Source organism: Taudactylus pleione, unplaced genomic scaffold (assembly GCF_031769625.1).
Source record: "Taudactylus pleione unplaced genomic scaffold, aTauple2 ptg000282l, whole genome shotgun sequence".
In the NCBI taxonomy this organism is placed as follows: domain Eukaryota; kingdom Metazoa; phylum Chordata; class Amphibia; order Anura; family Myobatrachidae; genus Taudactylus; species Taudactylus pleione.
The window spans coordinates 6282864-6308273 of NW_028284684.1; the positions used below are offsets into that span (position 1 = coordinate 6282864).

General features: G+C 47.0%; 1 protein-coding gene across 1 annotated transcript in view; it reads right to left on the minus strand.

Moving 5' to 3' along the window:
- Window positions 1-25410, minus strand: part of PIWIL1 (piwi like RNA-mediated gene silencing 1) — a 414830-nt gene that overhangs the window by 217103 nt on the left and 172317 nt on the right. Inside the window, exon 8 of the mRNA XM_088482106.1 lies at window positions 14724-14921. Within this exon, the coding sequence (XP_088338232.1) occupies window positions 14724-14921 (198 nt within the window). The remainder of the gene's footprint in view (window positions 1-14723; window positions 14922-25410) is intronic.

Consider the following 25410-nt stretch of genomic DNA (forward strand, 5'->3'; position numbering starts at 1 on the left):
GAGGGGCCGCAGGAAGATAGCTGACCTCCCCTATGCTGACATCTACCGCCGGTTCCCTGGCCTTTTATAATCTCCACCAGTAAAGTTAGCCCTGGTGGTCTAGTGGAGACCCGGATGGACCGATGTCCACATCATCTTCTCCAGAGACAGTACTGCGTTAAAGCCACCTTACCTGTCCCCCTGTGTTGAGAACAAAGAGAGAAAAAAAAGAAGACTCCTTTTGGGGGCACTACTATGAAAAAATAATTAAAATTTAACTTTTAATGAATTTAAAGATAAAAGATGTATACGCACAAAACAGACATCAAACACATATAACATATAAGTGACAATCATATATTGCGTATAGTTACCATATCTCATAGCGAATTGTAGTAGCAATTACAATTAAAGCACTAATTGGGCTATAACAATGATACACACACCGGGTTTCACAGATAGTTAACACTCTATCCCGAATTCCACAGATAGTTCACATTCTATCTGGACAAAATACATCCAATTATGGTAGCTCCACCCCTATATTAATTTTAAGGTGATCTTGAATACTTAAATATTGAACAGTCCGTAGTAAAAATTCTCACTACTTAGCTCAAAATCTGGTTATATATCCACAAGTTATAATACCATCTCAGCACATGTAACAGATGTAGTACAGCAGAGAGTATTTATTGCTGAAACACATCTCCGTATATAAAATCATACCTCTGTGAACAATGATAATTCATTATATGAGAGGTGAATGTTTGAAACCATCAGCAAGAATACAGCATAATATGGTATAATAAGTACTATTAATGCTGAATAACTGCTCTTAGGGCCTGATTCAGAGCCACTCGTAAGCGGCAGCTCGTTCGCTCCGAGCGATGTTTGCCCAACTGCACATGCGTACGGATTGTTATACGCATGCGCGAACCAGTCAGTGCGGACGAAATTCATGTGCTCGCAAAATAGCGAATGCCTGCTAATTTGAGTGACAGGATGAGGCGTATGTGATGGTAACAAGGGAAGGTGCTTGAAAACGGGGAGTGGAGATCCAATCGCAGGCGTGCTTAAAGGTCAAAACGGGCGTTTTATGGGTGTGCATATTTAAAACAGCAGCGTCATTGACCACGTCACTGGGTTATTTTTTACCAAGAACTGCTCGCAAAATTGTGGTAGGAAAAACCAACCCCAAGAATAGCGAGCAGTTCATACCCTGGTCGATGTACTCGATTAATCTAATAAATAGCGGACATGACGTAGGATGCGAGCGGACAGGGTGCGTAGTTTCCCAAAAAACGACCGCAAGTTTTGTTCGCTCGTTCAGACCTAGAGGCAAACAGCGAACGGTTCATTTGAATAGCCACCCCTATTTTCTGGACGAGCGAGCGCAAATAGCGTCCGGGTCTGAATCAGGCCCTTAGATTGCTAGAAGATAGATGTAATATAGTACTTTAAAGATCTTACAGCAAGACAATCTTTACCAAATATGGCATGAATACTTCTGGGAAAAAGGCCCTTATTTGCTGGAACAGATCCCAATGCAAATGCTGAGTACATGGATTATTAATTCAAAACAGAATAATTATCAACCAGTATATATATTGATTTGAGCATAGCAAACAACAATATGTTCAATTTAAAATGTAGCAGACACTGAGCTGTCAGAAGACATATAATTGTGTCCTCCAGAGATGTTGCAAGATTCTTACAATTAGATACAATAAAGCAAGTTCCCAAGCCTTTATCAGGAAAATGCAACAGTGTCATAAAAATTATTTCCACTGTCCAAATGTGAAAGAAACTGAGAATAATAGTATTAAATTCTGAAAGCTGTTATGTATACGCGTGAAGACAATAAAACTATAGTGCTTGTCAGATAAGGAACCTATTGTATCAATTGGAAGCAATGATATATACTATATCATATACTTAGCTTCACACGATCACCAGAAATGCTGCTTATCAGTATAATCTCAGCAGGCGGGGGTCTGTGTGTGTATCGCGGCGAGGGTCAGGTCGGAGTGGTAAGAGCAGCGGGAGATTTCTTCCACGCTGCTGTACAGGATGGTGCCTGGCCGCTCCGTCTGCTAGCCTCGCTCGCATGCAGCGGTTGCTGTCATGATGACGTACGTTTCGCTCTTAGAGTAACTTGGTCACATCATAGTGTCCCCCTGTGTCCCAGCTACAGTTTGGGTTCCTCCCGTGGAGCCACGCCAGCTAGGCCCGAAGGCATGAGTTGCGGCGCCGAGGAGGGGTGATGGAGCAACAGCGCTGGCGTCCAGAGGACTGTCTGGCGCTGCTTGCCCTGTCAGTAAAGAATAAACTAAAGAAAACATAACAGAAAGCTTGAGCTGCTTAAAAGCAGCCCCACTGTTTAATGGTGAACCAGCTCCTGGCGACACCAACGACAAACAGAATTAACCAATATAAAAAAATGGGAGCGCTAAACTGCTGGTTTGAAAATTATTTCAATATTTATTATCATAAAGCAATCACAAATATTTTAAAAACAATTAAGCATTACCATGGTAAGCAGATGGAAATATTGACCAAGTAGCAATAAACTACTAAATAATATACATATAAACAAATATACCGTATATACTCGAGTATAAGTCGACCCGAATTTAAGCCGAGGTACCTACTTTTACCCCAAAAAACTGGGAAAACTTACTGACTCGAGTATAAGCCTAGTGTGGGAAATGGCAGCAGCTGGTAGTGCCCCCAGTAGTAATTCCCCCTGGTTGTGCCCCCAGTAGTAATCCCTCCTGGTAGTGCCCCCAGTGGTAATCCCCCCTTTCAGTGCCTCCAGTAGTAATCCCCCCCTGGTAGTACCCCCAGTAGTAATCCCCCCTTTTAGTGCCCCCTGTAGTAATCCCCCCCTGGTAGTGCCCCCTGTAGTAATCTCCCCCTTGTAGTTCCCCCAGTGGTAATCCCCCCTTTTAGTGCCCCTTGTAGTAATCGCCCCCTGATAATGCCCCTTGGTAGTGCCCCCTGTAGTAATCGCCCCCTGGTAGTGCTTCCTGATAATGCCCCCTGGTAGTGCCCCCTGTAGTCATCGCCCCCTGGTAGTGCCCCCTGTAGTCCCCCCCCCCCTAGTAGAGAGAAACGTGAAAAGAATAAAAAAAAAAAATAAACACTTACCTTAAACTCCCGCTCCTGGTCCCGCCGCTGTCCGCTCCTCCGGCCGCTTTGCATGGGAGAGACGTCGTCATGACGACGTGTCTCCCATCACCCACTGCGGGAGCCGGAAGATGGCTCCCGCAGTGGGAGCAGCAGCAGCCGCTGAGAGTCTGACAGACTCTCAGCGGCTGCTGATTACACCAAACACGCAGCTGCCGGCTCCGGCGGCTCTGTGTTTGGCAGTGTGTAGCGCTGACCGAACTCCGTCCGGTCAGTGCTACACTTGACTCGAGTATAAGCCGAGGGGGTACTTTTCAGCACATTTTTTGTGCTGAAAAACTCGGCTTATACTCGAGTATATATGGTACATTTACTCAGAAATAGATGAATTGTTTAGGAAGTGTTAGTAGAAAACAGCAGCAGCATAGCATAAGTTTCAAATATCAGTCAACAGTCGGTATTAGTGCAGAAATTTGCACTTCAGGCAAGATAGTGAGCCACAGCAAAAGGAAGTTGATTTGGAGAATTAATAATGCTTGAGCAATTTAAAGCAGTTTCCAACAGTGTATCCGTTTTGTGTCCTTTAAAATACGGCAATCTTTACCTCTACCCAATCCTGGGGAGGATGGACAGAGTGCCTGGTCCCTGTATATGGCACTCTATATGTCACTGTCTACACAGTAGGTTTCAATAGTCCGCTATAGTTACCTTACAGTCCGGGAATAAGTGTAAGTCCTGCAGCAGAGTAACCTCCGCTCCTGTACACTAACACTCCCGGCTGTTGGTAGTGTGATGATGGCATGTGGAACGCTGTCCACACGTGGTCCGCTGTATCCAGTTTTGGTACTTCTGGCTTCTGGTTCTGCGTTCCACCTGCGTTTCACGGGTCAACAGATGCGTTTCTCCGCCCAATGACGTGGCGGTTTCTTCAGAGGATCAAACAGAATTGCCTCAGGCTGTGGGCGGGGTATAGGGGGGGAAGGAACGAAGCATCGTAGGACATGTAAATCTTTTGCTGTTGGTGCCCAGTCCTAACCACCTCCTATACCCTACTGTCTCCCCTGTGGAGCCATATGGACCCAGAAGAAATATATATATATATATATATATATATATATTTATATATTCGTATACGTATATATGAAAATATATTAGCTGTTGTGCCTGCCATTGCCTGGGTTTTATATTTTGTCTTCGTCTCTCTCATATCACTAGTCCTGAGAACTCACAGTCTTTCTATTGTATTCGTTACATCTCTACTCTATCCTGACACCCACACATGCTCTCCTCTCTGTATCCTGTATCTGCGTCCATCTCTCTCTCCCCTTCGCTCTGTCAATTTGTCTGCATTAGCACCAATATGTTGAGCTATTTAATACAAAAACTGTAAATACAATGTGAAACGTTTATGATATCTGATGAACTCCTGCACTGTCAAAACCTAAACTAAGTGTCCATCGCCAATAAGAACCCCTTTTTCCAGAACACACACTTGTTCATAGATACTCTGATACCACCGGGATATCGCACTTAAAGTAATAGTGCAGGAAGCAAAGGTATCAAAATGTAGACAAAGAAATGTGACACTCTATAAACTCATATAATGAACTACACCTAGATTCTCAGGAGGTTTCCCATCCAGGAATAAACCCAAACCCACCCAAACCCTTACTGCTAGGCTTTCCAAACTAGACAAAAAGTGTCTAAAGCTAATTGATGTAGTAATAGAAACAGCCCTCTTAATCAGTGATTACCAGAATACTTTTCTGCAGTTAACGTCACTGCAAGATAGTAACAAACAAGGGTTCAATTTAGCTACTTATAATTAAGCAACTAATACAAAGGGCATGCAGTTATATTTACAATACATACATATTTACAAATCATAATAAATTCCAGAATGATATTTCAAGAAACATTAGTAATTTCTTTAGATATACAGCAAACTGCAGGATAAGATATTTCAAAACATATGGACTATCAAGAATAGTATATCAGCCAGGTGTACATCTGCTAGCAATAATATGTAATAGAATGTATCCAGGATACTTGGCAGATAAATGAAACAAGCAATTCTTACTAGGCAGCTTGCAAACAGCTAGAACCAGGGACCAGGCAAGTCATGGAATCCTGTGGGAGACTCAGCCAGAGCAGAGCCCACAGAGGCTCAAGAGCCAGCACCTGATGAAAACTGCTGGCAAACCAATAACAGTCGACCAGGCCAACGCCCAGACTGACATCATCATAACAGGTGAACAAGTCAGCAAGCAATCTAAGGATTCAGTCCAGACATAACAGAAACACCTCAAGTTCTAAATAGAAATATTTAGGGACTATAGGGCATATGAAATTAACGTGTTCATTCAATTTGTAAGTTGATGCAGCCAGCCACAAGGTTTTCAGGATCCAGTTAACCGCGGAAATTCAGCATCTGTAATTTTCAATATAATTTAATGTAGCTTCTTTCTCCCAGAGCAGGTGCACTATCTGGAAAAATGTCAGGACTTGGTTCAGAACCCTTGGGACACTACCCTAAAGATTAATTAGGCAATTTGAAGTTATTAATTAGCTTAATTTGTCTAATAATTACATTGCATTAATGGGGTGAAATTCTCTCAAAAAAAGAGAGGAAGGTATTCCTGCACTAGCTAACCACTTATTATTGCTTGTTTACATAAGTGGTATATTATGGGGAATTTGTATTTTATATCTATCTGGTATTTCTAATATAAGTTGTTCTTCAATCAAATCCTGTCAATTAGACAGGAGTGCCACTGACTCCCCTTATATCATACAGATTTAAAAATAAGAGGAGGAAGGGGCTTATTTACACAGTGCGCTTACCCAAATTAACATACAATAATAATATATTTTCTGTATTATTTGTCCCAGTTAAAACTTAACTTTTATTCATTAATTATCCTAAAATATATTGTTTATTAGTAACAGCAAAATATTGTAAAAGAAAGAGTTTGTAGTGCTTTTAGTTAGAAATAGTGATTTAAAAATGAGAGATATGGTAAGAACTTACCTTTGTTATCTCTCTTTCTACGAAGTCCATAGGGTCCACAGGGTGACCTTGGGGTATAGGTGATGATGGGAGTCCGGGCACCACGCAGTTAATTTTTCTTCCAATGATGCACTGGGTCCCTCTCCTATACCCCGCCCCCAGGCCAGAGGCACCTCAGTTTCGTAGCAAGCCAAAGGCCGGAGTAGGATAAAAGAGAGAGAAGAAAGTCTAGAACACTCAAGAATCACATTCTCACACAGAAGGAGACGGAAAACGGAGACCAGAGCGAAGCTTAACAGAAGCACATGTGCGTCAGGGTGGGTGCCCTGTGGACCCTATTGACTTCGTAGAAAGATATAACAATGGTAAGTTCTTACCATATATCTCATTTTCTACTTCAGGGTCCATAGGGGTAAACAGGGTGACCTTGGGGATGTCCCAAAGCAGTACCCTCAAGGGTGGAAACGCTCCTGTGCAGACAGGAGAATCCACCGCCTGAAGGATGCAGCCTGAGAGGCAAAGTATCAAATGCATAATACTTCAGAAAGGTCTGAACAGAAGACCACATGGCCTCCTTACAAAGCTGAACAGCCGAGACGCCACGGCGAGCTGCCCACGAAGGACCCACAGACCAAGTAGAATGAGCAGTAACAGAGGGCGGCACTGGAAGGCCCTCATGAATGTAAGCCTCAGAGATCGCCATGCGAAGCCACCTAGTCAAAGTTTGCTTATTGGCTGACCATCCTGTCTTGTGGAATCCATAGAGTACAAACAAGGAGTCTGACTTCCGAAGAGAACTAGTACGGGCCACATAAATCCCAAGGGCACGCACCACATCCAATGAGCCCTCACCTGCCGAGAGGTCTGGGGAATTAAAAGTCGGTACAATAATTTCCTCATTAATGTAGAAACTAGAGACCACCTTAGGAAGGAAACCAGGGCGACTCCGAAGCACCGCCCTGTCCTGGTGAAAAACTAGAAACGGTTAATGACAAGAGAGAGCACCCAAATCAGACATTCTTCTGGCAGGAGCAATAGCCAGAAGAAAAAAGGTCTTAGCAGTAAGCCATTTGAGATCCACCGAGTCCAGGGGTTCAAATGGAGGGCCCGAAGAACAACAGCCTTGGGATGGTAACCTCTGGGATGACACCATTCAAAGTAGGTATGCCACACCCTGTGGTATATCCTGGCAGAGGCAGGTTTACATGCACTGAGCATGGTGTTAACCACAGAGCCGGAAAAATCCTTGGACCTTAGGAGGGATATCTCAAGAGCCACGCCGTCAAAGACAGACGACCCAGGTCCGGGTAAAGGAAAGGACATTGAGACAACAGGACCGGACGTTGAGGAAACAGCAACAGAGTGTCGATGAAGAGACTCTGAAGATCTGAGTACCAGTGACGTCTGGGCCACGCTGGAGCCACCAGCAGGACAGTGCCGCCTGCTTGTTTGAATTTCCGAAGCACTCGAGGAAAAAGGGAAATTGCAGGGAACAGGTACGCAAACTGGTAGGTCCACTTGACTGACAAAGCGTCTAACAAGAGAGCCTTGGCGTCCCTTGTCCTGGACCCGTACAGTGGCAGTTTGTGATTTTGTTGAGAGACCCTGAGGTCCAGGTCCGGAAGGCCCCACCTGTCCACTAGGAGCTGAAACACTTCTTGGTGAAGAGACCATTTCCCGAGATGCACGTCGTGACGGCTGAGGAAGTCTGCATCCCAATTGAGAACTCCTGAACACTGCCGATATGGCTGGTAGATGGCCTTCTGCACATGTCAGGATGCGTGACAACTCTGACATTGCCACCTGACTTCGAGTCCCTCCTTGACGGATTATGTAAGCCACGGTCGTGGCTTTGTCTGACTGAAATTGCACTGGTTTTCAGTGAAGAATGAGTCTGGCTTGTTGCCGGGCCCTGAAGACTGCCCAAAGTTCCAATATGTTGCTTGGTAGAGCAGACTCCTCTGCTGTCCACCGTCACTGAAAGGAGTGTGGACCGGTCACTGCGCCCCAACCCCGGAGACTGGCGTCCGTCGTCAGAAGGACAAAGTCCGGAATCCAAAAGGGGCGCCCCCTGTTGAGGTGGACAGACTGCAGCCACCAAGTCAGAGATAGACGCACCTCCAGAGAGAGTATCATCATTTGTGACTTTATCCAACGGGGTACTCCGTCTCACCGGGAGAGGATCCATTTCTGCAGAGGCCGGGAATGAAACTGGGCATACTCTACCATGTCGAACGTCGACACCATGGATCCCAGTAACTGCATGGCTGAGTGAATGGACACTCGGCGACTGTGGAGGCATCTGTGCACTCGCGTCTGCAAGTGGAGATCTTGTCTGTGGTCAGAAAAATCCTCTGCTGTTGTGAATCCAACAGAGCTCTAAGATGGAGCAACCTTTGAGATGGGACAGGGAGGACTTCTTCCAATTGATCAACCACCCGTGCATCTGTAGCACAGATATTGTCAGCTGTAGGTGGTGGTGAAGTACCTCTGGAGACTCTGCTAATAGCAAGAGGTCGACCAGGTATGGTAACAGGCGGACCCCCTGCACCCGCAGATGGGTTGCCATTACCGTCATAAATTTTGTTAACACCCGAGGTGCAGTAGAAAGGCCAGACAGCAGAGCGTGAAATTGGAAATGTTGTTGTGATACAGCAAACTTGAGAAAACGCTGGTGAGCCGAAGCAATTGGAATATGCAGGTATGCATCCTGAATATCCAGAGACACCATAAAATCCCCAGGTTGCATAGCTAGTATGATGGAACATAGACTTTCCATCCTGAACCGAGGTACCCTGAGGAATTTGTTCAGGGATTTTAGATTAAGGATAGATTAAGGATAGGTTGGTGGGGTCCTTTCGGGTTTTGAACCAGAAAAAGGCTGGAATAATAACCCGTTCCCCTCTGGGATAACGGAACCGGTACAATGACCCCTGTCTGAAGCATGGAATGTACAAATAGCCAAGGCCTTGTCCATGTTTGACAGGTGGCCTGTGCAGAAGAACTAATGGGGAGGCCGTCTGCGGAAGGAGAAGGCGTACCCCCGAGAGACCACTTCTCTCACCCAGCTCTCTGTGGTAGTCTGACACCAGCGCTGGGCGAATTGAAGAAGTTGGACCCACCCTGAGATCCCCCAGGGGGAGGCCTGCCCCGTCAGGCTGAGGGCTTGTCGTCAGGATCGGCAGCTGGACGTCTCGCACTCCAAGCTTGTTTCTTAGGCTTGGGAGGTTGACGGCCTAGGAAAGGACTGGGTTCTGACTTACCTGGGGCCCGATAGTCCGAGACCTCGACGGAGCAGGAGCAGAAGCCAGACAAGCCGACTTAACAGCAGCCAGTGTATCCACAATTTTGGCCAAATCAGGGCCGAACAAGACCTTACTATTATTGGGTAAACACTCCAGGCCTTCTTGGAGTCCGCATCTGCCCTCCAAGAGTGAAGCCATAGGGAGCAGAGAGCCGCAATGGCCACCGTGGAAATCCTGCCATTCAATAAGCTGACATCTAAGGCAGCCTCGTTAATATAGGTAGCCAAATCACGGAGGTTGCCCACCAAATTCAATTGCTCCCTGGTAGCCTCCGGAGACAAGGACTTTTCCATGGTGTTCGCCCAACATTCCATAGCCCGAGCCACCCAGCAGATAGCCATGGCTAGTCTGCACACGACACCTGAAAGGGAATAAATAGACTTCAGGCAAACTTCCACCTTCCTATGCGTAGTATCCTTCAGGGACGACATGGAAGGCATACGGAGAGTAGCGCTTTTAACCAAGCGCGTTGCATGGGAATCAACCGCCGGTGAAGTTTCCCATTTAGTAAAATAGTCCTCAGCAAAAGGATAAGCAAAGGCCAGACGCATCTACGGCTGGTACCGCTTTCCAGATGTTTTCCATGCCACCTCTAGATGGTCCAACAGCTGGTTGGACAAAGGAAATATAGCAGCAGTCACCTTTATGTCCTTGAAATATGCAGGAGGTTTGTCCTCCTCTATGACCAGGGCTGCTCGGACAACTTGTATCAGACCCAGTATATATATTTTTGACTTTGACTCCACCTCACGTGTAGAGGACTCGGAGTCAGATTCATCCGGGAGCACCCGATCATCAGATGAGACCTCGTCATCATCACATATAGTTTGAGACGACGGCAAAAATCTTTTAGCCGGTCTACTTTGGGGTGCCTCCCGCTGCAACGCAGTGGGAATCGTATTAACCCACAGGGGGGAGAACACATGCATGGGTGCAGCCGGCTAAACTAGGTTTTCAGAGGGCATAAGCTGTTGCTGTGTGAACCGTAGCGGGGGAAAACACAGTAGGGACAGCTAAACGTCCCGCAATGGCCGTAAGCGCTTCTACGGCGTGGAAGACACCGTAGAGGGACATGGAGGAGTAAAACACCTCAAACATAATCCCTCAAGGACCATGTCTCCCACCCCCAATTCTGCTGTACATTTTTACATAACAGCCGGGTGGGAGCCAAATTTGGCATTTCACTCTTACCAATAAACTGTATGCGACCCAACACACAGAATTTAACAGACTGTGAGGTTGCACCGTGACAATACTTTGTATTAGGGCTTAGTGAGGAAGAACAGGCACAGGGAAAGCAAAATGGCTGACAGATTTAGAAAGTGAAACTCAAGACAGACAGCGCTAGCATACAGTCACATACAAGGCAGAATAATACCATCCTGCACTTAATGGCACTACTTAATCAACTACCCAGACAAAGTGTCTGGCAGGATAGTGCTATATACACTGAACACTTCCAGGAGGAGAGGTATGTAGTGGTACCCAGGCTCCGCCCCATCTGTTGTGATATGCGATCAGCTAAGAGAAAATGGCCGCCGGAGACCTCTGAGGTGGCAGATCCGGAGGAGAGGTGCCACAGCCCAGCCAGACCGCGGTGGAAAGGCGCGCTGTGCATCGGGGAGGAGATGGCTGTTGGAACAGGGAAGGCAGCCTTCCCTGGCCAGCGTTTAACCCCCAGGACGTTGGAGCACATTCCTTATAGCTGAAGACCGCTGTCCCTAGTGGAAGCGCAGGACTCAGTGCCTGGCTCCACTTGCTCTCATCCCCAGGAAGCCCCCAGCCACGAAAGACTGCGACTCGACACACCACCACCGCGGTGACGCGCCGCTTACCCGAGTCCCCGTAGGACCCAGCCGCAGTCCAGGGATCCTGCGGGGTCCCTGCTAGCCAAGACCCTGTAGGCCAGTCGAGGTCCCTGGATCCGTACCGGCGCCGGAGGGGTGACGGAGCAGCAGCGCGGACGTCCCCTGGACTACCCGTGCTGTCCGCTCTTGAAAACAAACTTGCAAAAAAAAAAAACAATAAACTCTTCAGGGGTTTCAAACAGCCCCCCCGCGTAGCAGTGCCCTGACACCGGCCGGGCACCAAACGTAACTGAGGTGCCTCTGGCCCGGGGTATAGGAGAGGGACCCAGTGCATCCTGGGAAGAAAAATTAAGTGCGTGGTGCCAGGATGACTCCTATCATCACCTATACCATAAGGTCACCCTGTGGACCCCTATGGACCCTGAAGTAGAAACTTATTTTTTAAGAACAAGAGTGTCCATCTGTACTTCATTCTTATTTGGACTCCAAAGTTGCAGAATAACAGGTTAACAGATGTGGGACAGGTATATTGAAGGTGTGAGTTACATATGTTTTTTAAAAATTTTTAAAAGTAGCTAAAACAAAATCAGTTTACAGGCATTTTTATGCACCCCACATTTAGCTACAGAAGGTATTTGTTTAAAAAAAAAACCTTCCTTACTATAATTTTTTCACTGTTGTTACAAATGGAAATATCAGTTGTTTGAAACCTTTGAAGAGTCCCGAATATTTAGCTTTGGCCTGTAATAGAGATGTATGTTATGCAATATATGTGTTTCATAGGGTACAGGCTAATTTCCACATTTTCAACATAATGAATGTGGATAGGCCCCTATTTGTATAAGAAGCAAGGGAATTTCACCTATTTATCTACTAAATAACCACCTTTCTCAATATTAAAACTTTGGCTGTATTCAGCAGAAAAGCTGCTCTTACATATAAGCTGGGACTTGTGTTGATCATTTTCAGCTCTTCTTAAATTATTCTTAAAACACCAGGGATGATAGAGCACCTCAATGAGTTATAGCAGTGGCTCCCAAACTTTCTTGAATCACAGTACCCTAGAGTATAAGCCAGTGGTCTCCAAACTGTAACTCGCGAGCTAATAGTCTTAATTTTGGTAGCTCACCTAGCTGCAGTACTGCCGAGTCAACTAATATGAAGTGACCTCTGACGTGTGCTCCCTCGTGGCATCGACGCCACAGGGAAACATGTCAGGTGATTTCCGCAGCCTCTACAGCAATCATCTGACATGCTTCCCTGTGGTTCCACCCACGGTGTCTACACTACAGCAGAGCAAGTGACTCCCACCCAACCCTGCTGGAAAAATCACACAGCAGCCTGCCTATACAGTATCTTTTGCTCCTCTACTGCACGTACTTCATTGGAGCCGGTAATTAACAGTGAAATGTGCCTGTGCTTAAATTTCATTGACAAACTGCAACAATATCACTGTAATAATTAAATGCATTGTTGTTTTCAATAAAACATTTTCTTTTTTAATTTTCATTAAATTACCTAATTGTTCGATTAGCCAGATTTTTTTTCTACAATCTTAGCAGCTCTTCAGGAGGTTTCATTTTACTATTCCACTCCACTGAAACTGCCCTCACAAAAGTCACCTTCTTGCTGCCAAATCCAAGGGCCACTACTCTCTGCTTATTCTCCTTGACCTCTCTGCTACCTTCGACACTGTTGACCACCCTCTCCTGCTGCAAATCCTTCACTCCCTTGGTCTACGTGACACTGCTCTATCCTGGCTGTGCTCCTACCTCTCAGACTGGTCCTTCTCTGCCTCTTCTCACGACTCTCCTCTTCCCCACCTCAGTCTCTTATAGTAGGTGTTCCCCAAGGTTCCATTCTTGGACCTCTACTATTCTCCCTCTATATGTCCTCTCTAGGTGAACTCATCATTTTGACCTCCATTATCATCTCTATGCTGATGATACTCAGATCTACCTTTCCACCCCTGACCTCTCCCCTCTCTCCTCACTCATATCTCCAACTGTCTCTCTGCTATATCTTCCTGTATGTTACAGTGATTTCTTAAACTTAATATGACTAAGACTGAGCTGATCATTTTCCCACCCTCCAACATAACTTCACGTCCCACTATTTCTTTAACAATAGATGGCACAACTATCTCTTCTAGCCCCAAAGTGTGCTGTCTTGGAGATATCCTGCAAACAACATATCCAGAGCCTCTCACAGTCCTGTCATTTCCATCTCAAAAATATTTCTAAGATTAGAACCTTTCTCACCCAAGATGCCACCAAAACCCTCATACACTCACTGGTCATATCCAGATTGGACTACTGTAAACTTCTCCTATATGGCCTCCCCAACTCCCATCTCTCTCCTCTCCACTCTGTCCTCAATGCTGCTGCTCGACTCATCTTCCTCTCCAAACGCTCTACATCTGACTCCCCTCTCCTACAAGCCCTCCACTGGCTCCCCTTCCCTTTTAGAACCCAATTCAAGGTCCTCACACTCGCTTACAAAGCCCTCACCCATTCCTCTCCCATTTACATCTCTGACCTCATCTCCCTCCACTCTCCTGTCCGCTCCCTTCGCTCAACTAATGCATGTCGCCTCTCATGCCAACTGATTACTTCCTTCCACTCCCGCCTCCAAGATTTTGCCCGTGCTGCTCCTGACCTTTGGAACGCTCTCTCTATCAGACTCTCCACCTCTTTAAAATCCTTCAAACGGGCTCTCAAGAACCACTACTTCATCAAAGCCTTCCAGCTCCCATCCTAACTTGCTGCAACATGCTACTTCCTCCCTGTTTAACCCACCTGTGTCACACCTGTTTGTCTGCCCTTCCCATTTAGAATGTGAGCTCTTACGAGCAGGGCCTCTACCCTCTTGTGCTTCTTCTTACTTTACTTTCATCTACTTCTTACCCCCCACCAAGGCACCTAACACTTGGTTGCTTACGCTCTGTTGCATATCTAGGTGTTATGGTCACTAATGTGGCAATGTATATTATCCATGCCCTTGTAGTATATTGTACAGTAAGTCATTTGTCAAATTATTTGCTTATGTACATTGTAAGGCATTGCGGAACACTTGTGGCGCCATATAAAGGATAATAATAAATACTAAAGTAGCTCACACCTCAGTAAACGTTGGTGACCACTGGTATAAGCAATTTTGTTATGGCACTCCTAGGTTTAAAGTTTTTTATTAAATTAAGTAAATTGTGCTTAGCTGTGACCCTTATGGGCAGGAATGTGGTGGTGGACAGGATTTGGCTTCTGTTTGTCCACATATTTTATGATTGGCAGCCACCAGTACTGGTTTTGCCAACACACTGACCATAAATAATTTGATTTGGTCCTGGTCCACTAACCCGTGGCACCCCTGCAAGTGTACCCAGTTTGGCAACCACTGAGATAGAGAATGTAAAAATACTGTATGCTTCATTAGTGATCTCGAAAAATACATCAACAAGATATTTAGATACATTTGGAAATATCTGAAGCTTACTTGGTAAGAACTATTTGTCCAATCAGTTCTTTGCTGCAGGCATCATGGAAGTTATGTGCCCCAACTCTTGAATATAAGTTGTACATTACATCCAGAACAGTTTCACTACGAAGAACTTTATGGCTGACATCAATGCAAAGCATAATACTAGTCTCATACTGCAAGATGGAAGTACTGAAGCCTGGCCAAATTGTTAAACTGTACAGAAAAAAAAGACAACAATGATAATTAAGAATGATCAAGATAAAATGTCCTTTACATGTAAAGTAATATTTAAGCTAAAACTACAAAAAACAAACAAAAAAAAACATGCATGTTAAAGAATGTTATGAAAAATAGTCATACCGTTATGTAGTTAATCTCTTTAACGGTCTAATATTTTATAGATTTGTTGTTTTCAAGACATGACAAACTGATTAACTGAGTAAAGACCATGGACCTCATTCAGAGTCGGTCGTAAGCGGCCGCTCGGTCGTACGCCTAACGATCGAGAATCAGAAAAAAAAACAATCGCACGGCCGGGCGATCGCAACCAAAGTGACGCCCATACATGAACAAAGCACCTCCTCTAGCTAACGAGTAATAGCAGCTAGCGATCGAGTCAATCGTTGTCAGTCGCTGTATGTTAATTTTCTTCTGATGGTTGCGGCCGCTTGTGTTGTGTGCAAATTACATAAAAAATTAACAAAAAAACACATAATAAGCCATCCCCATGAAATTTATTTATTCTTATTATTCGCTAATGCTAACGCAACTGAATCAATTACAAGCCAATTAGCAGTGTTATTAGCTTCAACAATCGATTATTAGCTGCTTGCATTGTGTGGCACAAAATAGAAACATCAATCATAACATCAGTCACATTCGATAGTATCGATTGTACTCTGGGGCTTGAGAGAGCACATACCCAACCTCAAGCTGTACGATCAGCCAGGCCTATTACCTGCTCGCAGAGTGACGTTTTACTACTTCCAGCCTTCTATGTCGGTCGTAGCAGTAAATTTATGTACGCACCTGAAACGCCCTGAAAACAGTGAGGAACGCCTGCGTTTTTAGACCACCACCCCCGTCAACACCCACAAACGGCCTTTCATGTCAATCAACTCTCGGAAGCCACTTCCTGCTCGTAAGCCGAACGATCGACAGCATTTTGGATCGCAAGGTCTCATACGGACATGCGCACAACTAACTGTACGCATGCATGGTTTGGAAACATCGGATGCGTACAACCGAGCGGCCGCTTACGACAGACTCTGAATGAGGTCCCATGTCCCTGGTGAATATATGATGCCATTCCCAGAGACCTTCCAAGTTAGAAACTCTCGGAATTTGAAAACCACTTTCTAAGGTGCTTTTATTATTAACTTGATATGTGCGCACCTTGGGCCTGATTCAGACCCGCTCGCGAGCGGCTGTCCGCTCGCAAGTGGGTCGATGTTATGCACTGAGCATGCGCACGACGGAGGGAGCTCCGTCGTGCGCATGCGCCAGACGCGACGAGCGAAGGAAAGTCCTTCGCTCGTTGTGTCCGATCAAAGGGGGCGTGCTGTCAATGTTGATTGACAGCACGCCCCCTTTGGTGGGCGTGCCGGGGGCGTGCCTCCCTGACGGGGGCGTTCCCACGGGAACGCCTCCCGTCAGAAGCCGGCCCACTGACATCACTAGTGATGTCAGTGGGAGTGATTTTGGCTCTGATAGAGCCAAAATCACTCCGGAGCTTGCGGTTGAAAACCTCAACCGCAGGCTCCGGCTCGCAATTTCACAAAGCACGCTCGTATAGCCTGTGGGTGGTGACCCACAGCTATACGAGCGTCCAGGAGGACGCTCCATGAAAATGGAGCCCGGCCCTCATTCAGAGCGTGCGCTCTGCTCAGAGCGTACGGCTCTGAATGAGGGCCCTTGTCACATACGTGTTTTAGACCACCACCATGCTTACTGTTTTTATTGAAATGTAAGCAATTCATGTCCAGTGAATAACCTGAAATTGCACAGTAAGCGGTAAACTGTTAATTTTTTTTTTTTTTAAATTGACGTTCACAACATCTGAAAAATAATGTAATCTTCAGGGTTACATATGAAAAAAAAAACACCTTTTCAGATGGCCTTTTTATTACCCTTATATGTGACTTATTCACAAACGGAAACGATGATCCACTTTCTATGACTGCACTGATTAATTCGATATGTGACATTTGTATATCTGTGTGCGACAGAGTCTGAACTGTGCCATGATACAGCGGCCACATTTTTTTTTCCACTCCAAGGTACATTGTGCTTTGTATACAGATTCAGTCGCACATAGATATACAAATGTCGCATATCAAATTAATCAGTGCAGTCTCAGGAAGTGGATTATCGCATCTGTACAACTCATTTCTCTGGAAAAAAAAACTAACCGCAAAAATAAGAGATATGGTAAGAACTTACCCTTGCTATCTCTATTTCTACGAATTCCACAGGATACCTTGGGGTATTGGTGATGAGGTCAGGCATCGGACACCACAGAGTTAAATTTTCATCGTCCCAGGATGTACTGGGGTCCCTCTCCTATACCCCGCCCCCGAGCCAAGGCATCTCAGTTTCGTAACAAGCCATAGGCCGGAGGAGGAGAAGAAAGAGAGAGAAGAAAGTCTGGAACACACAAGAATCACATTCTCACCAGAAGGAGACGGAAAAACTGGTGACCAGAGCAAAGTCCATCTGCAGTACAGGTGCGACAGGGCGGGAGTAACCCTATGGACTTCGTAGAAATAGAGATAACAAGGGTAAGTTCTTACCATATCTCTTATTTTCTACATCAGGGTCCATAGGGTGTACACAGGATACCTTGGGGATGTCCCAAAGCAGTATACTTTAAGGGTGTGGACGCTCCTGTGCTGGAAGGAGAATCCGCTGCCCGAAGGAAGCATCCGGAGAGGCGAAGGTATCAAATACATAATACCTCACAAAGGTATGGACAGAAGACCACGTGGCTGCCTTGCACAGCTGAATTGCAGAGGCACCACGGCGAGCTGCCCATGAGGACCCACAGACCGAGTAGCGTGAGCTTTAAGAGAGGATGGTACAGACAGGCCCTCATGAATGTAAGCCTCAGAAATCGCCATGCAAATCCATCCTACCAAGGTTTGCTTAGTGGCAGGCCAACCCTTCTTACAGAGGACAAACAGAGAGTCCGATTTCCTAAATGAACTGGTACGGTCAACAGAAATCCTAAGAGCCCATACCACATCCAAAAAGACCTCACCAGCAGATAAGTCTAGGGAATTAAAGGCCGGTACTATAATTTCCTCATTGATGTGGAAACTAGATACCACCTTAGATAGGAACCCAGGGCGAGTGCACAGCACTGCCCTGTCCCTATGAAAAATTTGGAATGGGGGGCGACATGAAAGAGCCCCCAAATCTGACACTCTTCTGGCCGAGGCAATGGCCAAAAGAAACAGTCTTAGCTGTGAGCCATTTTAAATCCACTGAGCCCAGTGGTTCAAATGGCGGTCCTTGGAGAGCCCTAAGGATCACAGCCAAGTCCCAAGGAGCCACAGGTGGAACAAAGGAAGGCTGTATGCGAATTATACCTTATATAAAAGTGTGGACATCAGGAAGTGTAGCAATCCTACACTGAAACTACACTGAGAGGGCGGAAACCTGCACCTTCAGTGAAGCAAGGCGAAGACCGTGATCTAAGCCTGCTTGTAGGAAAGCCAAAATCCTGGATATCCTAAAAAGCTGAAGATCATAGCCTCTAGGTCGACACCATTCAAAGAAAGTATGCCACACTCGGTGGTAAATTAATTCCTGCAGAAGCGGGCTTCCGAGCTCTGAGAATGATGTTAACCACAGTGCTGGAAAAATCCCTGGACCTCAAGAGGGCAGTCTCAACAGCCACGCCGTCAAAGACAGACGGCCCAGCAACCGCATCGGAGCGTCTATGGATAGGCTCATGAGATCTGAGTACCATCTGGGCCACGCTGGAGCTATCAGCAGGAGCGTGACGCCTTCTTGTTTGAATTTGCAAATCACTTGAGGAAGAAGGGAGAACGGAGGGAAGAGGTCCGCAAACTAGAAGATCCACCGGACTGACAGAGCATCTACCTGAAATGCCTCTGTGTCTCTTGTTCTTGACCCGTACACAGGAAACTTGTTGTTGTGTTGGGAGGCCATGAGGTCTATCTCTGGAAGGCCCCACTTGTTCACCAGTAGCTGAAACACCTCCTGGTGAGGAGACCACTCTACTGGATGCACGTATTAATGGCTGAGAACGTCTGCTTCCCAGTTGAGGACTCCTGGTATGAACACTGCCGAGATGGCAGGAAGATTGCCTACCACCCACGCTAGAATGCGGGACACCTCTGTCAGGGCCGCCTGACTGCGGGTACCTCCTTGGCGGTTTACGTAAACCACCGTGGTGGCATTGTCCGACTGCACCTGCACGGGCTTTCCGTGGAGGATATGTTTTGCTTCTTGGAGAGCTTTGAATACTGCCCTTAGTTCCAAGATGTTGGTTGGAAGCGAAGATTCTGCTGGCGTCCACCTTCCCTGGAAGAAGTGTGGACCAGACACTGCTCCCCAACCTGGAAGACTGGCGTCCGTCGTCAGAAGGACCCAGTCCGCAATCCAAAAGGGGCACCCACTGTTCAGGTGAGTAGTCTGCACCCACCAGGCTAATGACAGACGTACCTCCGACAGCACCATTGTCTGTGTCTTTATCTAGTGGGGCAACCCATTCCATCTGGAGAGGATCAACTTCTGCAGAGGTCTGGAGTGAAACTGGGCAAACTCCTCCATGTTGAACATCAACACCATGAAACCCAGGGGGTCATTCAGACATGGTCGTTAACGCCGATGCGCTCGGACCGGGTCGATGGCCCCCCACAGAGCATGCGCACGACGGCGCCGGCGTACGCATGCGCGAGACCCGCTACGACCGACAGCGCCGGTCGTAGCGGGTCTCGATCCAAAGGGGGCGAGCTGTCGATGTTGATTGACAGCTCGCCCCGTTTGGAAGGCGGGCCGGGGGGTTGGCAGCCCAAACGGGGGCGTTCCCATGGGAACGCCTACCGTTTGGGGGCGGACCCAGTGACATCACTAGTGATGTCAGTGGAGAGCTTCCGGCTCAGGCATCAGGCAGAGCCGAAAGCTCTCCGGGGCTTACGACAAGGGAGACCCTACCCTAGGGTCTCGTCGTAAGCCCCGATGGTCGCGATGGTCTTGACCATCGCGACCATCACCTTAGGCGGTCGTAAGGCTGTGGGTGTTAACCCACAGCCTTACCACCGCAAAGGAGGACGTCTTGAAAATTCAAGAGGTCCTCCCCTCATTCAGACCGACTGCACGCTCTGTGCGACCGGCTCTGAATGAGGTCCCCAGTAACCTCATTGCCGAGTGAATAGACACCCGGCGACTCTGCAGGCAACTGCGTACTTTTGCCTGGAATGCAGAGATAGTTTCCCCAGTCACAAAGATCCTCTGATGTTGTGAGTCCAATAGGGCTCCGAGATGGAACATCCTCTGTGATGGCACCAGGGAATACTTCTTCCAGTTTATCAGCCAGCCGTGAACCTGCAACACAGATTGCGCTGAAGGATTTCTGGAGACAGTGCCAACAGCAGAAGGTCGTCCAGATAGGGCAACAAGCGGACCCCCTGCATCCGCAGGTGGGCTGCCATGGCATTGGTAAAGACTCAAGGCGCTGTGGCCAGACCAATGGGTAATGCCTGAAATTGGAAGTGTTGGTCTCCTACTGCAAACCTGAGGAAACGCTGGTGGGCTGAGACAATAGAAATATGCAGGTAAGCATTCTGAATATCTAGAGACACCATAAAATCCCCCGGCTCCATCGCCAAAATGATGGAACGCAGGGTCTCCATCCTGAACCAAGGAACCCTCATTAATTTGTTTAGTGATTTGAGGTCGAGGATGGGCCTGTAAGACCCATTGGGTTTCTGCACCAGAAAAAGATTGGAGTAATACCCCGATCCTCTCTGGAACAACGGGATCGACACTATAACTCCAGCCTGGAGCACAGAGTGGATCACCTTACGGAATTCCCGGGCCTTGTCTTGGTCTGACTGAAGGCCCGTGGTGAAAAACCGTCTGGAGGCCTCTGCCGAAAGGAGAGGGCTTACCCCTGAGAGACCACTTCTCTTACCCAAGTGTCTACGGTTGTGAGACACCAGCACTGGGCGAACTGAAGAAGCCGGCCTCCCACTTTGGGGTCCCCCAAGGGGAGGCCCGTCCACTCAGGCTGAGGGCTTATCGTCCGACTTGGGAGTTGAACGTCTTGTACTCCAAGCCTGCTTCTTTGGCTTGGCAGATTTCTTGGCCCCTGCCTGTCTAGGAAAGGAATGCACTTTGAAATTACCCTGGGCCCTATAGGGCCGAAAGGACGCAGTACCAGACCCTGATGGGACTGTCGCCAATGGCAGACATGCAGACTTAGCTGCTCCTAGAGTGGCCACATTTTCCAGATCAGGGCCAAACAGGTCCTGTCCATTAAAGGGCAAGCATTCCAATCCCTTTTTGGAATCTGTGTCTGCTTTCCAACAACGTAACCAGAGGGAGCGGCGCGCAGCCACTGCTGCTGAGGAGATTCTGGAAGCGAGGAGCCCTATATATAAGGCAGCCTCATTAATGTACATAGCGGAGTCTCTGAGGTTACCCACTAACTCCACCTGCTCAGGTGACGAGTCAGCGTCTAGAAACATCTCCAAGCTATCAGCCCAACACTCCATGGCTCTGGCAACCCAGCACACGGCCATTGCTGGTCTGGACGCCCCCCCGCAAGGGAATAAATGGATTTCAGGCATATTGTCACCTTGCTATCCGTAGCAACCTTTAAGGAGGACATGGGCAATGTAGCACTCCTCACTAGGTGTGACATGAGAATCCACCTGTGGAGGGGTTTCCCATTTGGAAAAATAATTATTCGCAAAGGGGTATGCAAAAGCCAAACGTTTTTGAGGCTGGTACCACCTACCTGGATTTTTCCACGCCTCCTCTAAATGATCCACTAACTGACCAGTAGAGGGAATACAGTGGCATCACCCTTAATATCATTAAATAAGGCATATTTAGATTTAGCAACGGGGGGATCGTCATCTGTAATAACCAATGCCGCACGGACTGCACGTATAAGGCCAGGTATATATATTTTAGACTTGGACTCCACCTCCTAAGTACGAGGGAGCTCCTGGTCTGAGAGGTCAAAATTCTCCCCGTCATCAGTCGTTATGTCATCTCATTATAATCATAATGAGCAGTCTTAGACATTAAAGGCCGCAATAATGACTCCCCCTGTAAATCGTCCGTCAGGTGCTGTACCGCATTGGACAATGAGTTTACCCACGCAGGTTCCTGGGAAACCTGGGGGGGGGGGGGGCGAAAGTGGGAGACACTGGGGTACCATCAGCTGTCTAGGGAAGCCCTGCATGGGTGATGACTCGACTGCTGCGATAACCCCATCTGGGGAAACGCAGGGGCGTCCCCAGCTAGCCCACAAGGGTTATAAGTGCCTTAGCAAAACAAGCCTAGGGCGGTTCCTGCACAGGCGCCGTTACAGAAATCGGGCGTGAAATTATATAACATGCCCGACATAAACCTTCAGTGTGCGGCACACTTTATCTGGAGAGGAAATTCACATTCATTCTCAAACATGATGAGTGTAACGGAGTGTATGTGACTCCCCTCACAGACAATATTGTTACTGTGAGGCAATGAATACCCTGCAACACCGCACCGTAAAGGCTTTTGCAGAAGAATGAACAGGGATAGTAAAATGGCTGACAGTCAGAAATGAAAGTACAGGCAGAGCGCTAGCATTAAGTCACATACAATGCAGAAATAAATCCCTGCACTATCAGCACTGAGATCAACTACGCAGACACAGAGCCTGGTAGGAAACAGTGCAGCATACTCTGACCTTACTCTGGAGGAGAGGTATGAGGGGGGACCCGGACCGCGATGCAACTTGTAATCAGCGTCCAGCAACATTTGAAACCTTCATGAGAAAATGGCCGCCGAAGAGCAGAGCCCGAGGGAAAAACGCTGACACAGCCCGTTGTGGAGAGGCACTGTGCAGCGTGGGAGGCGCCGGCTGATAGACAGGGAAGGCGCGCTCCCCTGGCATGCTATTAACCCCTGGGACGCCGCGCTGTACCGCACATGCTGCGGCCCGCTGTCCCTGGTGGTCAAGTGGACCAAACGGCACTTTTCGCGATCGAGCCCAGCACTTTGGTCGGGGTTAGGCGAATTACGCGGCTAAACCCTACCACTTTGGGCACAATCAGCGTGAAAAGCTGGAACAATTAAATAGCGGCCCGCGATCTCCCGTCACTTTAGACGGGAGATCCGGGTCGTGAAAACAATTGAATTCCGTCCTTTGATTTCTTTAGTTGTTAGTTATCCGCTTCAATTTCAATACACACTAATGCTGGGTACACACCTAATAGATAAATCTGCAAATCGAGTGATCTGCAGATGATGGTTGTTCATACACATCAACAACCATCATCTCTCTTCTGGCCGTGGGTCACATTGGCAGGGGGGCGTCTTGCGTCACCCTCCTTGTGCGGCTGCCGCTGCAAATGTGACTGCCATACACACAGCACGATGCCCCAATATACAGTAACTGCAGATAAACTGGGCATTGGCTGTGCAGCACAGTCGGCGCGATCTGTCTGTGAACGATGTCGTTCACAGACATATCGCTGGTACACACTCGCTGACGTACACAAGATTTATTGGCCGATCAATTGATCAGCCAATATATCTGCCAGTGTGTACCCAGCACAAGATAGTTCGAATAACTTAAGCTTTATTAATCAATAAATACATAAATATGTTTGTTTTCCGATTCAATTTCAGAATATACGAAGACAGTTTGAAAAACTTTAACTTTATTAATCAATAAATACATAATCAACATACTAAACAATCCAGAAGAAATGACAACAACAGATAGAAGCATAGTGAAAATAAAAACAGGACAGAAACTCAAACAAAAATATACAGTTATAGAAAAGTGATAATTGCTTCAAAAAACAAATACATTTCAAGAAAACTTCAGAAATGTCACAGATTGTGGCTGATCAGGACCTGAATACTATTTTTAATCTTTATTTATTTAGCGCCACCAGTTGACAGTAACGCCAAACAGACGGCTTGCAACTGTTTGGTGTGTAATTTTTAATTGACTACTGTTTATAAGGGAGGAGAGTGTTGTGTGGTTTGCTTGGCCTTGATAGTGACCAATTATATGCCTAAATCATTCATTATTTATTAATAAACTCTAAATTAGTTTGTTATGATTCAGCAAGGTGCTGGGACATTCTTTAGAGACTCTAGTCCTTGTTGACATGATAGCATCATGCAGCTGCTACAGCTTTGTCATTCATCTATGGTTCTGCCACATCCTCGGTAGCCTGTGTTCGTGCCGAGATGCCATCAAGGCGATGTCTGGCCACCACCAAAGAACTAGGATCTGAAAGGCGCCTGGACGAAGCCTCCATTTGCCTGGGTAGATGCCCAGGTGGCCGAAGAAGGTTTTACCAAATGGGGAATTCCAAACGGGAAGGCCCCTGTCTAAGTGGGATGCTCGGAAGAGCCGAACCTCCCAGGAAGGTGTGAGCTATCGGTGGGACCTATTCCCCAGGGACCATCCTGCATCTGAAGAAGCCAGGAGTGAAACTTTACATACTCCGCCATGATGAATGTGGAGACAAAGGAGCCCAGGATTTGAATGCAATAGTGTATTGATAGCGATGACTAAAAACTTTGTGAATCCTGGCCTATAGGTTCCAAGCTTTTCTGGAGAGAGGAAGACCCGCTGAACTCTGTAATCAAGCAAGGCGCCCAAATGGTACATCTCTTGTGATGGAGTCCCGGTGGAATACATACCATTCATGAGCTTTCAGTGGGAATGGAGGAGACCTATTGAGAGATCAATATGTTCCTTGAGAACGTCCGGAGACCGGCCAAGGGTCAGAAGGTTGTTTAGAGAAGGTAGAAACCTGATGCCCCTGCGGTGTAAATGATTTAGCATGACTTTCGGTTTCCCTGAAAAGACCAAATAGACATGTCTAAAAAAAGAAAATTCTCCTCTCGGACTACAGGCTAGATGAAACTCTGGTGACTGGGCCGGATAGGAAACTGCAAAATTGGCCTCCTGGTAGTCCATGGAAGCACTGAGATCCCCCAGGGCCAGAATGATGGAGCGAGAAACTCCATACAGACTCACCAAAAAGCCTGTTGAGGATTTCCAGGTGAACAAAGAAAAAACTGGCAAAAAGTCCTTGCTTCTCTAAGAGGAACTGAAACACGCACTCAGAAGGCCAGAGGGTGTGAACAGAGTCCCCCAGTTGAAAAAACTAGGAGCTGAGGCCTTTCCTTAAAGGCTGCGGCATAGCCCCAGGAGAGAAAACATCACCCTCAGGCATCCTACGTAGGCGCCATCCATGGAAACAGCAAAAGTCGGCCTCCCACGCTGAGACTCCCAAGCAGAAGTCAGAGCTGGACACGCGATAGCGTCTGCAGAATATAAGTCCCTTTCGAGAGAATTTCCATTGTCCTGTCCGATGGATGCCATATTTAAACTAGGAAGGGTAGTGTTTTTGATTAGACTGGCCATGTGAGCATTCGCTGAGGAGGCTCATTATGCCCAGTCCGCAACAGGTAGAGAAATGAAGGAGGC